Source organism: Gordionus sp. m RMFG-2023, chromosome 3, assembly GCF_954871325.1.
Source record: "Gordionus sp. m RMFG-2023 chromosome 3, tfGorSpeb1-WG-v2, whole genome shotgun sequence".
Taxonomy (NCBI): Eukaryota; Metazoa; Nematomorpha; class Gordioida; order Chordodea; family Parachordodidae; genus Gordionus; species Gordionus sp. m RMFG-2023.
In genome coordinates, this window is record NC_088777.1 from 9,784,260 (window position 1) to 9,800,892 (window position 16,633).

At 25.9% G+C, this 16,633-nt stretch overlaps 1 protein-coding gene across 1 annotated transcript; it reads right to left on the bottom strand.

Annotated features, from left to right (window-relative positions):
- Positions 1–2,504: 2,504 nt before the first annotated feature.
- LOC135926402 (stAR-related lipid transfer protein 7, mitochondrial-like) lies at positions 2,505–11,694 on the bottom strand. The gene is made up of 8 exons (XM_065462267.1): positions 11,406–11,694; positions 9,403–9,602; positions 9,237–9,286; positions 9,031–9,141; positions 7,257–7,301; positions 5,712–5,849; positions 5,492–5,576; positions 2,505–2,931 (listed from the first exon to the last, which is right to left on the bottom strand). Exons 1-8 carry the CDS (start codon positions 11,450–11,452, stop codon positions 2,759–2,761), a joined length of 849 nt encoding a protein of 282 aa, XP_065318339.1. The 5' UTR covers positions 11,453–11,694; the 3' UTR covers positions 2,505–2,758.
- Between the last annotated feature and the right edge of the window lie 4,939 nt (positions 11,695–16,633).

Below are 16,633 nucleotides of genomic sequence, written 5' to 3' on the forward strand. Positions count from 1 at the left end.
ATCTTAGTAAAAATGGTAAGGATATCTTAAAAATTTCTACAGACCACGAATCTAACAAGACTGAGCCCATACGCGAAACCGGTAATCAAATGTTTTCAAACGTGAGTGACTCAACCGATGTTGATCGAACCCGTAAAAAATCATCGATCAGTAATAACAGCAGCAGTGAAAAGGAAATGAGGGAAAGACTGGAAAAGATAAGAACCAATATCAGTGGCTTGAATTTGGAAGAAACATCCAAAGCAGCTTATAAAGCCATGCAAAGTGAGACGGGCAGGAAGTTGCTAGAAATTGGTCATAAAGGCGGAAATGGACCTACTATCTTTAAACCGGGGAAAAATGAAGGGAGTAAAAACCCAAATAATGAGACTACTCCTGAGAATGATGAATCTATTAAATCAACGAATAGCAAAAATAACCCCAGTAATCAAGAAAAAATCTACTTCAAATATAGTCATCATAACAAAAACAATAATAATAATAACTGCCATAGCCAAAAGAGTAATAATATAACAACTAACCTTAATAAAGAGAGCGCTACCAAGCTATATCAGAATTACTTGCGAGACCCTAAAAATTATAAAGATCGTATCGTCAGGTTAAAAAAAGGCGAAATCAATTTCAAGCATACACCGCCTGACCAAAAGATCATGGGTACAATCCCGAATGGCACCCTCGGTTCGAATAATGTTAATTACCAGCGCGTTTATTGTAATAATAATAAATTTTCGAATGTTCAAAAAAATAGTCATGTAAAGAAGCCGTTTAACAATGACAATCTCCTCAAAATACACGAAAACACTAGCAGGCTAGAGAAAATATTGGAAAGTTTGGAAATTGATCTCGGGAGTTAATTCATCAATAAAATTCTACAAATATAATACAAAAATTAATGCATTTGAATAAAAATTACTCAAAAATATAATATTTCATATTTTGTAATATATCATTTTTTTTCCATCTAGAATCCTGTTTATTTTATAAAACATATATTTTGCAAAATACAACAACATAGTATTTATAAAAAAAGAGAAAAGTAAACATATTTAGCAAAATCCATCAAAATAGTATTCATAAAATAAAGAGGTGTCCAATATACTCCAACTAGACCATACAACATTTTGAACAATATACATATAAATTAAATCCAGCGACTCTAAATTTTAAGTTTTTTTAGGAAGGTATTTTGTAAATTTAATTAATAAAAGCTAAATTATATTTTGCAAAGTTAATATAACTAGCAAAATAATAAAAATCAATTAATTGAATTCTTATCCATCAACAAAGAATAGGAAACTGTTGTAGTTATATAAATGAAGATCTTTTCGTAAAAAATTCTCACATTTTTTGATCTTCAAAAGAACAAGGATCTTTGATTTAAGCAAATGTTAAACTCTACCCACATATAATGCTATTTCCAATCCAAGATATCTTATAACCTAATAAATTTGTTTTAAAATTTTGGCCCATTAACAAGCGTTGTGGTTTATATTTCATTTATGATTTTTTAAGGCTACTTGTATAGCTCTCGATCAAGCCCTTTAACCTAGTTTTGTTAAACGGCTCATTTTGAGCCTATTTGTAAAAACGGCTAACTCAATCTTTTAGTCAGAATAATATTGCCTAAGCCTCGAGATCTTGCTAATTAATGTCTAGACCTTTTTGTCATCTATGAAAAAAATCTCCAGGCTTGCTTAGTATTATTCTGGATAAAATATTGAGTTAGCCGTTTTAAAAATCGGCTCAGATCGAGCCGTTTAACAACACTACTTTAACCCCCCCCCCCCAATTACTAACATATAAAATGGATACTGACTATGCATGTTGACTAAAAGGTACCCCCTCCCGAGTTAACCACTAAAATTTTATGTACAACATTTCAATTATGATATTTAATATATAGCATGACATTTAAAATTACTTTTTATGATCTGAAACATTATTAGTTTTCAAAAAAACAATTTAATAATTGGTGATATCAGATCGGATCCTAAAAAAGCTTTATCGACTATAAAGTGGAATGTTCCAGAAATAAAAGCATTTTTTTATGCTCAAAGTCTCTTTAGTTAAAAAAATTTTCTGACACCTGGTATCCGTTCTTTGATAGTTCTTTTAACACTCAGATTCTCAGTTCCCGCCAATTATTTAAAATTAAAGTTTCGCGAATCCGAACGAGAATGTTTTATGGGAATCGGAAAAATTCTGGAAACATATTGTGGAATATTAGCAAATATTGATAATTTTTAAAAATAAAATTCCCATATCATTCATTTTGTTTCTCAAAAAAAATATGGCACCCTTCGTTCCGGCAAGTTACAAGGTCCCTGTTACTACAAAAACTTTAACAGTAAATAAGATAATTTTACTAATAACCAATGTCATTATAAAAGTTATCCTTTCAAAATAATCAAATAATTAAAAGATAATAATAAAGCATTATGATTTGTCTATTTGTAAAATGGTATAAATTGTCACGTTCATATGGCAGGTATAAATACTATAATTTAAAATGAATTGATTTTTTTTTAAATATAAAATAAACAATTATTCGTCGACTAAATTTGAAAATTTTAGAGTATAAAATGAAAAATGATTAGAAATTTTTTTTTTAAATAATAAATCTAAGAGTAAATTTCTCTAAAGTTTTATATTAAAAAAAATTGCCGAAACCTATAATCGTACATTTACATCTGATATTTTGCATAATGAAGATTATAACAAGTTGCAAATGCACATAAATTATTTTGATAGAAGATTGTCAAGAGAAAGATCGTGATGGCAATTCGCGAGAATCATTTAGCAGATTACTTGTAGATATTCTGATATCTTCTTTGGGCATTTTGATACATTCCGAAGGTTTGCTGATACAGGGATCAGATTGGCATAGTTCTTTTGCTGCATCGTGCAGTCGATTCAAAAAGTCCACGATTCCTATAAAAAAAAAATTTTAAATTCTTTTATAGATATTGTATAATAAAAAAATGACTTATTAAACTAACTAAATTATAACATTTAAGTCTTTTCCATTAAAGTAAAAAGTTTGAATCTTTCATGTCAAATCGATTATAATTCTTCGCACCTTTTAGAATTTGGGTGTAATTTTGTATTCTAACTTCTTCTTCTTCTCCGTTTTATGGCGATTTCCAGGTTTACCCGGGTAGGCCAATTTTGTATTCTAACTATAGTTTACTTAACTAAAAAGGTACTCCCATTTTAGCATTCTGGTCGTTATAAATAACCTATTTTTAGGCTTATCTGTTGTCCTTCAATTAAAGATTTATTTACTAAAAACTAGAAAATTATAAATAATAAATCTAATAACATAATATGGTGTATACAATCTTTTTTTTTAATGTGGCGGCTGCGTTTAACTTTATTCTAGTTTAAGAGCTTTGTTTTTCGCTTTTATAAAAATTTAAGCAAATGTCACTAAGACCAATCTATATATGTATTTTTTTTTAAATTGGAACACCAAATTTTCGCTTTCACGAGTTGTTCAATAGATCTCGCTAGCGTGTAAAATTAATTGGTTCTAATATTATTGATCTTATTTTAAGACCAGTTCATAAAAAAAATTTAAAAAATAGAGAAATCCAAATCTAAAATGAGCAAAAAAGGAGATCCAAATCTAAAATTAGCAGGTTGACGGTGGTCAAATACTCAAAACGGGTCCCTTAAATATGCCAATGTAAGGAATCTTAAAACATATTTATATGAGAAATTTTAAATTTTATAAAAAAAAAATTAGGTTGGATGGTTTTAAAAATATTTTAGGAAAATATGATATAATACTAGGGCAGTGCCGATATTAAATATCGGAGCCGATATTCGTTTTTGAAAAATATCGGATGGGGCCGATTTTTTAAAAAAAAACGATCCTATATTTATTGATTTGCGTTATGATTGTAATATATAATTAAATAATATTTAATAAAAGGAACAAAACTCAATTTATTCGTAATGTTTAAAAAAAATCAAATTATTTCGAAAAATAATGGAGTTAATAATGGTATTAACTTTTTGTTATATTATCTACAAGAAACGTTTAAACATATCTAACGAGTCAAATTCAGCTAAACCATGTCCGCTCATTGCAGACCTCTAGTTTGGATATCTATTGATAAAATTTTAAGGAATAATATTTTGGCTAAAATCTTTATTCAGCCCGTTTTTGAAAATGGGTTAAATAAATTGAGCAGTTTAGCAACACTAAATTAGGCTATAAACATTGCCCATATTTTAAATAAGATGATTGACTATTTGGAGAATTTAAAAAAAAAACTAAATACACATCATTAGTGAAAATTAGATTGTTTTTATTGGTAAATAAAGATTAATATAAATATCGGAACGGTTTTATAGTAAAATCAGGAAGAAAAATTTATGGATCGGTATAACTCTATATAGCACTATATAAAAATTTACTGTTTTTTTTAAAAATATTTTCTTATCATTAAAAAAATTAATATACTGCAATAAATGTGTTGTAGATTCTTTTTTTTTAAATAAGAAGATATAAACAACAATTTTAAAAAATATTAGAATCAATAAATTATAAATTATGTTTAAAAAAAATATCATTTGTATTTCATTTCAATGTTATAATATGAAAATTTGGCATTTGAATTTATACAGATAAGATTGGTTTTAATGAGAGTTACTTAAAATTTTCCTCGTTAATTTTTATAAAAATTTTAAACTTTACAATGGGGCTAAATAGTCTGCCACATTAAAAATTATAAATATTAAGTATACACTTTATTTTAATATAAAAATAATTATATTTAATCCTATATTTTTTTTAGAAAATCATTATTTGAATAACAATCGATAAGGGTAAAAATGGGCTAATTATACTCTTGATGTTAGAGATCTGCTAAGCCAGGCCCTTAAGAATTTTGAGCTACGAGACCCGTTACTATTTTTTTTTAAATCTCGGCACGGCGCGTTACATTTTTTGTACAAATTTTCAGGTCATCTCATTTTTAATATCTAATTTTTATTCCCACAATGTCAATTAGGGCTCTACACAACAGCCGTTATATAAATGAACTGTGTTTGGTTTCTTTATTGTATGTTTGTAATTGAATCATATCATAAATAAAAATTTATAATATTGTTTACAGATTTAAGTATTTTAGTTAGCCAGCTTTTAAAAATACAATGAAATCAAATAAGCATATAATTTATTTTTAAATAATATTAATCAAAATATTAATGAAATTCAAAAAAATATAAGGCCCAGCCTAATTTTTAGTAAAAATTGTTTGACCCGAAAATTTTTTATATACGAATTGTATGGCCCCGATTAGCATGCCGGGCTTTAGGACGGGCCAGGATTTACAGATCTCTGTTTATTGTCTCCAAAAATAAGAGGTAGATGCCAAAATTTAAACACTGCCTTTAGGTTGTTCCTTTAATGGTGTACACAATATTTCCTCCCAAAATTCCAAGGGTTTCCTAGAAAAACATATATTGGAAATTTGAATACCCGATTTAGTTACCCAAGAATATACAGTATTAGGAAACATTGACTGCGGGTCATCATTGTACTCCAACACAAAATCGAATCCATTCTGTAATTTTAATCATTCAAAAAAGTTTGTAAAATATAATAGAAGCTTATCTAAAAAAAATTATAATATAAAATTTTTTTATACAAAATTAAACTTTTAAAAATATTAAATTTTCAATTTTTTTAAGAAAATAACTTTTTCGATCGTTTCATGGGGCTTGATAAAAAGGTTTGAACTATATCGATCAACTCTCACGAATTTTTTGTCAATGGGCGGAGTTGGGTAAGGGATAGAACGGGAAAGGACAGCTATAACGTTTTTTGATGGATCAAACTTTTTTGGAGGGTAAAAATATAAATCAAAATAATTTCCAATTAACTGAGTTGTTAACTTTAGATTGTTTTTTTTTCATTAACGAGATTGGTTAAATGTAAATTTTATTCTTAAAATCTTTTTTTGTATATCAAGTGTATTTAAAAGCGAAAATAGTCAATTTTCATCTGTCAATCAAACACAAACATAAATGTTTACAATATATTTATTGATTGACAAAAGTAAATTATAGTAAGTATTTCAAAAACAAATAAAAACGCACATTAGACGAATTCTATGTTATGGAATATATTTTAAAAAAATTGTGCATTAAGGCTGCAACGGTATTTTTGTTAATAATACAATCCCCCTGTTTTAAATGTGAATATCTCGGGATTGACAGTTAATATATTAGATGCATAAATTATGTTAAAGTGCCAGTGAAAACTTTTAAAAAAATGTTATCAAGCAAAAGTAGGGATCAATATCGGCAAATGAAATCGTCATATAGAATCGGGTTTCGATTTGGTACTGGCCAATTCTAACTCCGTCTTTATAATCAAATCATCTTGTTTATATACAAATTTTAATGTATTTTTCAATATTCCAAGATAATTACGTATAGATCAAAAATTAATTTAGCTGATCAATCTGATTCCAATAGCGAGATCGATAAAAAAAATCGGCGCATTCTCAATACAGGTATCTTGAAAACAATGAACGAATTCTCTAATTTGTGTTAAGCCTAAAAATATCATCGATTATCGTTATCACGCACATTCTTTGCGGTGATACCGATTGTTGGTAGAAAATTTAATAAGTAAAACTTGTCACATAATATAATCATAATCAATATTTGGCTGGATTATTCCCTTAATCTTACTATATAGTTAGCGTTTTATAGAATTTATTATAGTCAGGTAAAAAAAAATGTAATTAAAGTATTTATAAATTAATAAAAAATCGCTCATCGTCCTCTTGGCTGTGTCCGTGTTAGTGCATTACCCTTACTCGCGTTTTTTTAAAAAAGGAAATGATGATGGTGTCGATTAGTGTTGTTAAATCGCTCGAATTTGCCAATTATAAATTAAGATTTTAGCCAAATAATATTTTTCTGCTATCTATGAGCAAAAATTTCCAAGCTTATACATTGAGTTATTCCCGTTTTAAAAAAAATAGAACCGTACAACGACACTACTATCGATGTTACTTTTACAGACCCCCTTTACTAATTATTTATAAAAATTTTAAGTAGCAGTAAATTGTGAAGACTCGAAAGTTTCTAAAACCGTTAATTACTTCGTAAAATAATTAATAATGAGTATAGCGAAAATAAATATTAGTTTTCGCATAAAAATTTTATTTTAATTATCCCTAGTGAGCGTAATTTTAAAATTATTTTTAAAAAAAATTTTTCTAGAAATATACTTTGTGTCTTCTAACGAATATATATTCACGATCATACATGGGATACTGTTTTGAAAAATGCAAAATAAATATAAAATAATGAATATCAGAAATGCAATAAATACATAATACCTTAAATATTACCCATGCCATTAGCTGATGCCAAGGCAATTTATTATAGTAAAGAAAATGTTGTGTTTATTATATAAGACAAAAATTATATTAAATTTATTTTTTTGATGGTTTTATATAATAATTTTGTACCAATTTTAGTTCAAATAACGGGCAGCTAGTGGTAAAAAGTTTTTTTATATAAAAATGAATTAAATAATAAAATATAAGAATTAATAAAAAATAAATTATTCAGGCGCTAAGTCTAAAATATCAAAAAATAGGATTCAAAAACTTTTGAAACTTTTCAAAAAAAATATATAAACTTTTTTTAAATATAAAAATAAAAACATGTCAAAAATATAAATCTAGAAAATTTTTAAAATAAAATTTAACATGATTAAAACCATTTTAATTATTTTTAAAGCACTGGTCTTAGCTAAATATGAATTTTAAATAAAATTCGTTTTATATATTTTGGGCAGATTTGTGAAAATAAAAATTTCAAGATTTTTCTAAAAATTTTTGCTTTCATTTTGAAAAATATTTTATACATGAAAATTACAAGATTTCCTTATATAAAATTAAAGATTTTTTAAAAATAATTTTGACATTTTTAGTTAAAATTTCAAAAAAATCTATTTTTCCAAAAAAATGAACAAAAAATCTGTTTTCCAAAAATAAAATTTCAAAGATTTTTTTGGTTTTTATTTTTCAAACTCTGATTTTTTATTTTTTCTAATTCCAAATATAATGTTTTTTCTCTAAGGTGATTTTAGCTCTTGCCACCTTTAACGATGTTAAGTATCAAGTCTTGATATCAGTGCATCTCCAATTAATATTATATAGTGGCTAAGAACATATTAAGTTTGTTATAAAGCGCTTGATCTTATACTATTTCTCTGCCTGTTGGTGCACTAATAATAAGTGAATCGATTGTGGGTCCAATAAAAAATACAATAGTAATGAAGATCAGTATAGTTTATAGCTTATTTTTTTTAAATAAACATTATAACTCAACTTTATTTTATAGTTTTTTTTGGAAAAGCTGTTAGTAGCAGGAACCTTTTTTGTTTCTCTTTTCTATTTAAATCTTGACATAAGATGATGTATATACACATTAAGACATTTAAAGGTATGCTATTCCTATTTTTTTCCCAGATAGTTATTTGACTAGAATGAAATTGTTATTAATTTTTTTTAAATAGATTAAAAAAAAATTTTTAAAATAGATTTAGCAAACATTATAGCTTCTAAATATTATTTTAAAAAGACATCATCTTTTCCTCAGAAACTAAAGTATGCATCTTAAATCTTAATAAAGAGGTTTATATATAACATAGCTGCTTTGAAAAATTTTTGTCTTAGACAATTTGAAAATTTTTTTTCTTGGATACCATTTGAAATGCATTGATTGCATTTTGCATAAGAAACGCAAATGCTCAATTAGGTCAAACTTGTAAGACATGTTTTCCATTAAAATTATATTTAAAAATTTTGGTAAGAAAAATTATTTTTTTATAATGTAAAAAAAAATAATAAAATTTTAAGTATATATTATACTGTTTTTTAAAATATAATAACCCATATTTTATGCTAAATTGGTATTGGTTAATGCATAAATATCGGATTAGTCAAAGGCCCTAAAAGTTAGATATATTATGTAAAAGTAATTATAATTTACCGGAAAGCAAACTACCCATCGAATAACTTCACAATCCATTTTGGGATTACGTTGTAACATGTCTAAATTTAAGACATATTTATCCCATTTCTTGCGATATTCTGTGTCAACCTAATGTATCAATATCAATCAGATTAAAAAAACATAAGAAAAAAATTATAAAAACTATATAAAAAGAAATAAAAATATTATATAATATAATTTACTTGAGCTTTGTAAAAGGCCCAGGCTGGAATATCGTCAAATGTACCATGAACTAATAAATATAAAATTTTAGGTAGTTTGTTAGCTAAAAAAGAAGAAGTTTGTAACTTTTCTCAAATTCTACTTTCTCATTTTCACTTTAGGAAAAAAGAAAAGATGCCTTATAACCTTTATATTTATATTGATCACCCTGATCTATTTGCTGCCTTAATACAGTCATGTTATTTTCATTTAAAATTATTTCCCAATCATCATCATAATGTGAATCATCCAAGGAAGTTGAAGGATTGGAGCCATTAAAATTGTTTTTGAATATTGAATTGTCAGAAGGCAAAGGTTTGTGGTAAAAATGGGTTTCCATGATTTTTCTTTAAAAATGAATTGTATATATTTTTCTAAATAAGAATAATTTTAATAATTAAATTTATCTTTCTCTACATCTCAAAATAATTAACTTTTTCAAAGGAAGGTAAAAAATGGGAGTCACAAATTGTTGGAAGCTTGTCAAACAAATTCTGGGAACTCTCTTAATAAATAAATACCTAAGATAGATTTGGTTAGACCTTGTTCAACCTCACAATCGCATGAACTGCAACTTTTAGTAAATGCTAATGAAAAGGAATACGTGGACAACATTAAAACAAAAGCCAACAGAAGCAAACCCACTTTTTAATTAATATATTAATAAACCTTCTTTTAAAAAAAGTTCACATTCCAAATAATTTAGTACCCAGAAATCTTTCATTTGATGATGGTATAAAACCTGATGGTTCAATGACTATCCCCTGGGCCATAGGCAAATTACTAATTTGAGACCTCAGCCTTCCAACCAAAATTAACTGCTTGCCTTAACATAGGTTAAAAAATTAACAAATATAAGATGTCAACTTTATATTCTCTCCAATTTCAGCTTCCAACAATAGTTTGTGCATATTATTTTCATTTTTTAAAAAAATTGGCTCATAAAATAAAAATACAAGCACTTAACTTTAGGAAATTCTAATTCCTTAGACAGAATATAAAATCAATTACAAAATTTTAAATTTAACTATTATCCCTTTTTGAGAACAAGATTATATTTTTCTTTTTAATAGTCCAGGTGATCTACCATGCCTGGTCTGTGTCGGCAAATTTTTAAAAAATTATAATGGCCTAGGCTGGGAAATTTACATATAAAAAAATTTTCAGGTAGGACAATTTACACATAAAAAATGAGGCAACTCTGATTTTTTGTAAATTTTAATAAGCCAGCCTGAACCATTAAAATTTAATATTTGTTTTTTTGAATTTCAAGCTAATATTTTGAATACTATTTGAAATAAATTATAATATGCTTGTTTCTTTGTATTTTGAGAGTTGTCTAATTTTAAAAAAATCACTAAATCTATTTTCACAAAAAATTAAATAAATAATTTATGATATGATCCAATTACAAAGATATAACAAATATCAAACAAGATTGATAGCTGTTGGAAATAAATAGATGAAAGAATTAAACAGTTATTAAAAAGTGATAAATTTAATGGGCTGGGTTAAATATTTTGTAAAATTTTAATGGCCCATGACTTCTTGTAATATTCAGGCCATGCCAAGAAAATTTAATTATAACTGACCAGACCAGGCAACTTGTCCAAAAATTTTAAGCCAAGCTTTGCACATCTCTAATTTATATATTTTTTTTAATCATTTATAATTTTTACTCTCAATTTCATACATTTTATATTTTTAATAGAATTGGCAATTTAGTTCTATATAATTTATTTTGATGGATCACAAAAAAATTATCCTTATATTTATATTTAGTAAAGTAAAAATAAATACAAACTTTTAAAAACAATCATAGTCAATAAGTAGTGAATGTGAGGGGTAAGATAATCCAAATTTAAAATTATTGATGTCCAAAATTTAATTTAAAGTGTGCGTAATAATATTTAGTTAAATATTTGATTATTTATAATATTTTATAATACGTATTGATTGGAAGAATTTAATTTTATTATTTTGCATGAATTAAAAAATAGACATTCATTTATACAACACTAGATAATTGTTTAAAATAACCTGAAAATTTATATATATAATTGATACATAATAATATAATTAAATTCAATAAATATAAACATGCCTGAATATTTTAAATATAAGTTTTTTAAATTAAATATACTAATTACTTATTAAATTCGTCATCTGTTATACCATCCTTGTCCCAACTAAACATAGAAAAACTAATCAATAAATAGTATTGATTTCTTCTCAGCCGTGAAAACGTGGAAATAACTCTATGAATAGATCGTTCATTGTAAATCCTTCTATAAAACTGTGCCAATCTTAGTAAACGATTAAAGCTTTGTGCGCTATATATATTCAATTGTTGATATATTACGTCATTTAAAAATCGAAATGATTTATATCTTGTTTTAAAATTTAGATTTATATATTGAAACAAATCTCTAGATCTTATTTGAAAAAATTTATAAAACATTAGAACTTTTACAACTTTGAAAATGGATTCAAGCTCCTAAATATAATAAAATATTGCTAAATGTCCACAATTCAAATGGTGTATACTTTAAATTGAATTTGTAGAAAATAAATAATAAGTAATTACTAATTATGAATTAACTATCATTTCTCTTTTATATGGCTACGTAGCAACATAAGGGAGGGAGGGAGGGGGGGGGGCGGAGGGAAGGAGAGTTACACCTCTAAAAAATTTCAGATTTTAAACCTGACCTACTATTTTTTTTGGTCCTTCAAAATGGTTTATGATTCTAACTTTTAGATAACACTTATAAAATTTTTAATAACTCATTAACCATCTAAAGAAATCACAATATACAATATGAGCATTTTTTATTTCTCGGGCTCTATTTTAGGCATGACGGCATATGAAATTTTATCGTAATTTTTCCATAACTTGCCATAAAATATAATAATAAAAACAATGCCAAAAATGTCCAATAAACTTCATCCAATATTCAAAATAGTCATATATTATATTATCCGGAAAGTGTCAGACTATCTTAACTAATTATAACAAAAGTAGGATGCCATTTTTTAGTCTTAAGGCTGACAAAACGATTGATTAGATTGGCGATTCATGCAAATTTAAAAATACATACTAGGAGTAGTCTGTAGCACCATTTTGATCTTCACGTTCATTAAATGACATGATCAGACAATTAATCGATGTGCAAACCACGAAATAGCCCTACAATGGTCTTACAAATATGTCTGTTATTTGGGATCTCACCTTGGTCTCCCTGTTCTTCTCTAACATGAACCATATATAAATAATATCAAAAATAAAAAAGTACTACTGCCTTTCAAATTTTTATTTCAACCCAATAGTTATTTCTGTCAATGGATAATTATTCCTCTTAGGCTACAATTTTTTTGATTATAAATATTTTAAAAAAATTCACCTAATGGGAATCGCCGTAGAGTTTTCAAAGTAGCGCGCCACTTTTAAATAAAAAAATAGCAATAGCGTGCTACTTCGCTACTTTGAGATTTTGTATAATAAATTAATCTATAAAAAAAATACTAAAATTTATATATAATCATTAATTCCGATTTTTTCTAGAGGCGTTGGCGGTTTTGGAGAAGCTAACCGTTCAACAACACTATGAGCCATGTCATGCATCATAATCAACTAATTTTTTTTATCAGACCACGATTTAACTTTGTTAGAATAATCAACATCAAGCCACTATATAAATCCAATAAAAAAATTACGCAAATTTTTTTTTAAAAAAAACATAGGTAAACATAGATCTAAAAACAATTATGATTCGATGAAATTTTCCAAACTCTGCCTAAAAGAAATAAGGCAGTCATTTGCGTTACCACGTAAACAATTATAAGAGATGAAGTATGTTAATGTGATAAATTTTGTTTTCAAAAATTTGGTAAATTTTTTTTTAGTCCAGAGCCCTAACTATGATTTAAGAGTAGCATAATACTGCTTGGATCCTAAATTCTAAGGCAAATTTTAGACAATTGTATTTCATTAGGTGAAATATAAATGAAATAATATATGCGTCCTAAAATATTTAAATGAAATTCTGTAAAATATATTATGAAATACATATAAAATCACTTTATATAGTGAATAGCCTGAAAGACAGACATTATAATATCCAATCTCTATTACAATGTTCTCATCATATTATAGTGATTCGTCGTGCACATTCAAGGTACAAAGTTTCATATTCCAAGTTATAATATAAACTAAATCACACGTCTCTAAAAAATATATGAGGAATTTTTTAAATACCTACATATGTGCGTAATAAGCTATGGGATTCAAATTCAAATATTTTTTTAAAAATCTACTCATATTTCCTGTAAATGATAAACCTAATTATAAATTATATACGATATTATTCATTATCTAGTTTTCATTATTGGTTATATTCATTAATATTTAGCGAAAACAAAAATTATTTATAATGATAGGAAAAGTATGGCTGGTTTAAAATATATATCATTATTCTATTTGGTTCATTATATATAATATCCTACTGAGTTTGTTCTAAAAAATTAAATAAATAAATTCGGACAGGGCCGGAAAAACCTCCATCTCACTCATCTATTCATGTGAAGATTTAATTTTAAATAGAGAAATATTTTAAAGGTAAAATCAATTCAATTAAAAAAACATTAATTCTTATCATCAGATAAATAGGTGTTAACTTAACCCCATGTGTAAAATGACCTAATGAAAGCTTGGATAATTCTTTTTCTTTTTTATTTGTTATGTAATTATTTTTTAATCAAATTTTTTATATATATTTAGGCTCCTTCTTAATGTCACTTTTATAGTCCTTATAGTGATAATTATTAGGCATGTATTTTAGGCTAATCAAAAACATTTGGGGATAAACTTCTTTTGTAAATGTATGGATAAAATATATTTAGATCTGAATATATTTTCTTTTTAAAAATGGAAGTATATTGCTGAAAATTTTTTATGCAAAATATCGCGTTACGAAATGACGCCAGTTATATCGAATAATTTATTGGCGAAGTTAGAGATTTATTTAAATATTAGGTGAAATATTCTTCTTGATAAATTTTCGAAGTCCTGCAATGCTCGTGCAATTATAATTCTTCATATATTCATTTAATTCGTTTCTACCTGACTCACATCAACTTTGGGAAAAGAAAATTGAATGTGGAAAATATTGGAGAAAATTTTTCAAAGATTGTAATTAAAATTTAATTTAACTTAATGCTCAATAAAGGTTCACCAATGTCTTTCAAATGCTCTATAGTCCAATATATAACGTTCTTGGGAAGCATTAAATAACAAGTATAATTTTTAAAATACGAAAATTTTATTATAAAATTAAATGTATCAAGATCGCCTTTATCATATTTTGAATCGTTATTCAAAAATTATTTATATCTAATCTAAATACCTGTTTTTAAGATTCGATTCGAAATATTTTTGTATTTTACTATTTTATAATATAATTTCTTTTTATCGCGATTCAAAATCTTATATTTATCTATATCATAGACCTGTAAGGTCGGGCCGGGCTAAAAAAATTTTTAAAAAAAAATTCGAGCAGGGCCGTATATTTTAAAACCAAATATTTGAAATCGTAATTATTAGCTATAAAAATTAAAAATAAATATAATATATTTTGAAAAAATCCGGGCTGGGCCTGAATTATTTTTTAAAAAAAGCCAGGCCGGGCCGTAAAAAATTTTAGAAAAAAAAAATCCGGGCCAGGCCGAGCCGTGCAAATGGTACCTCTGCAGGTCTTTGATCTATATACTTTCGAATAATTATTTCATGCACTGGTTAAATGGAAGAAATTACTGAGCTGAGATGATATTTTAGAGAAGACAAAGAAATTCGAAGTTTCCAAAAATATTGCCAATTTAAAAAATAAAAAGAAATTGTCATACACCATCGACGATTCATGAAATTTAAAAGATTTGCGATTTCTTTTGAGCAAGCTGAGGAAAACTATAAACAATTTATAAAATGGACAAAATCACACTTTCGATCTTTTCTGAAAAAAAGGTTAATTAAATGCAAATAAACTATATTATTTTTGATATTAAACGATTTTTCTAGATAGTTAAATATCTACATACATTTTGTGTGTCTATATATTTCGTTTGACGTGTTTATATTTTTTCTGAATAATTATATGTTCCCTTGAGTTATATCGAGGTTCTTTAATAATAATTTGATAAGAACAAAAATAAATACAACTTAAAATTTTTGAAAAACATATTAAAAATTTCATGACATAATACAAATCTAACCATTACTCTTATTTTAATAATCAAAAAATATATAATTACAAAATAAGACATTTTTTCTGTCTCTTTATTTGGCTATTCATTTTTTTTTGGATTAATAGCTCAGCCCCGCTATTTAAAAAAAAACAACACTGACTATCATATAGTTGTTATTAAAATACATTTGAGACCTAAAAACCCCCAACATTTTTGCCCTAATCCGACCTCTAAAAAGTAAAGCATTATCCCGACCTAAAAAATATATTTTTGACTTAACCCGAACATAAAGTTAATCCCATATTCCGCACCCAACCCGAACAGATAATCAAATATTAGTCCTAAAAATTATCAATTTTATTATAAATAGGCCTTTCAAAAACGAATCGAATAGTAAATTGTTCGTTTTGTTGGAATAATTCGACAAATTGTTTATTCAGAATAATTATAAACATGTTTTTTAATAAAGTTTAATCATTTGTCATTTACGTTGTTGATATTACATAAATTTAACAAGTAATGCATATATATCAATTGGTTTTGAAAGGCTTTTCCTAGTTGGAACTAATTTGCTGTCTCAAAAAATAACAAATCTTAAAGAAGAAACAATTTTAAAAAATTATTTGCCTTAAAATTTGGCTTGGCAGCATTATAAAATAAATTAATTATCCACTTTAATTTACTTAAATTATACGTTCTTTATTATACTAATTTCTTCCATTTAATCAGATGTGGTTCATATGAATTATTTTATATTTATAAAGAAAGAATTATTCGAATCGATATCAAATAATAAAAAATGTTATTCGTACAATTGATTCGTTAACCGAATCGATTACGAAATTCGTATTCGTTTTTCGAAGACCTAATTACAAGGCACAAAATTGTAAAAATTACGAACTTCTGATATCGAATTGTTTAATTATATTATATAAAGCAGGTATGCAAAAAAAAATCGCTTATTAAATATAAAATACACAAATGCATTAAAAAAATTATTAGTGGCCTAAATCTTGCAAATACAGTGAAAAATCGATCGTACGAAAACAGGAATAATATTAACGATTTGGCTATAAGCCATAACCCGATTTTATTATTTATAAATCAAAATCAATATATAACATAAAAAATAAAATAA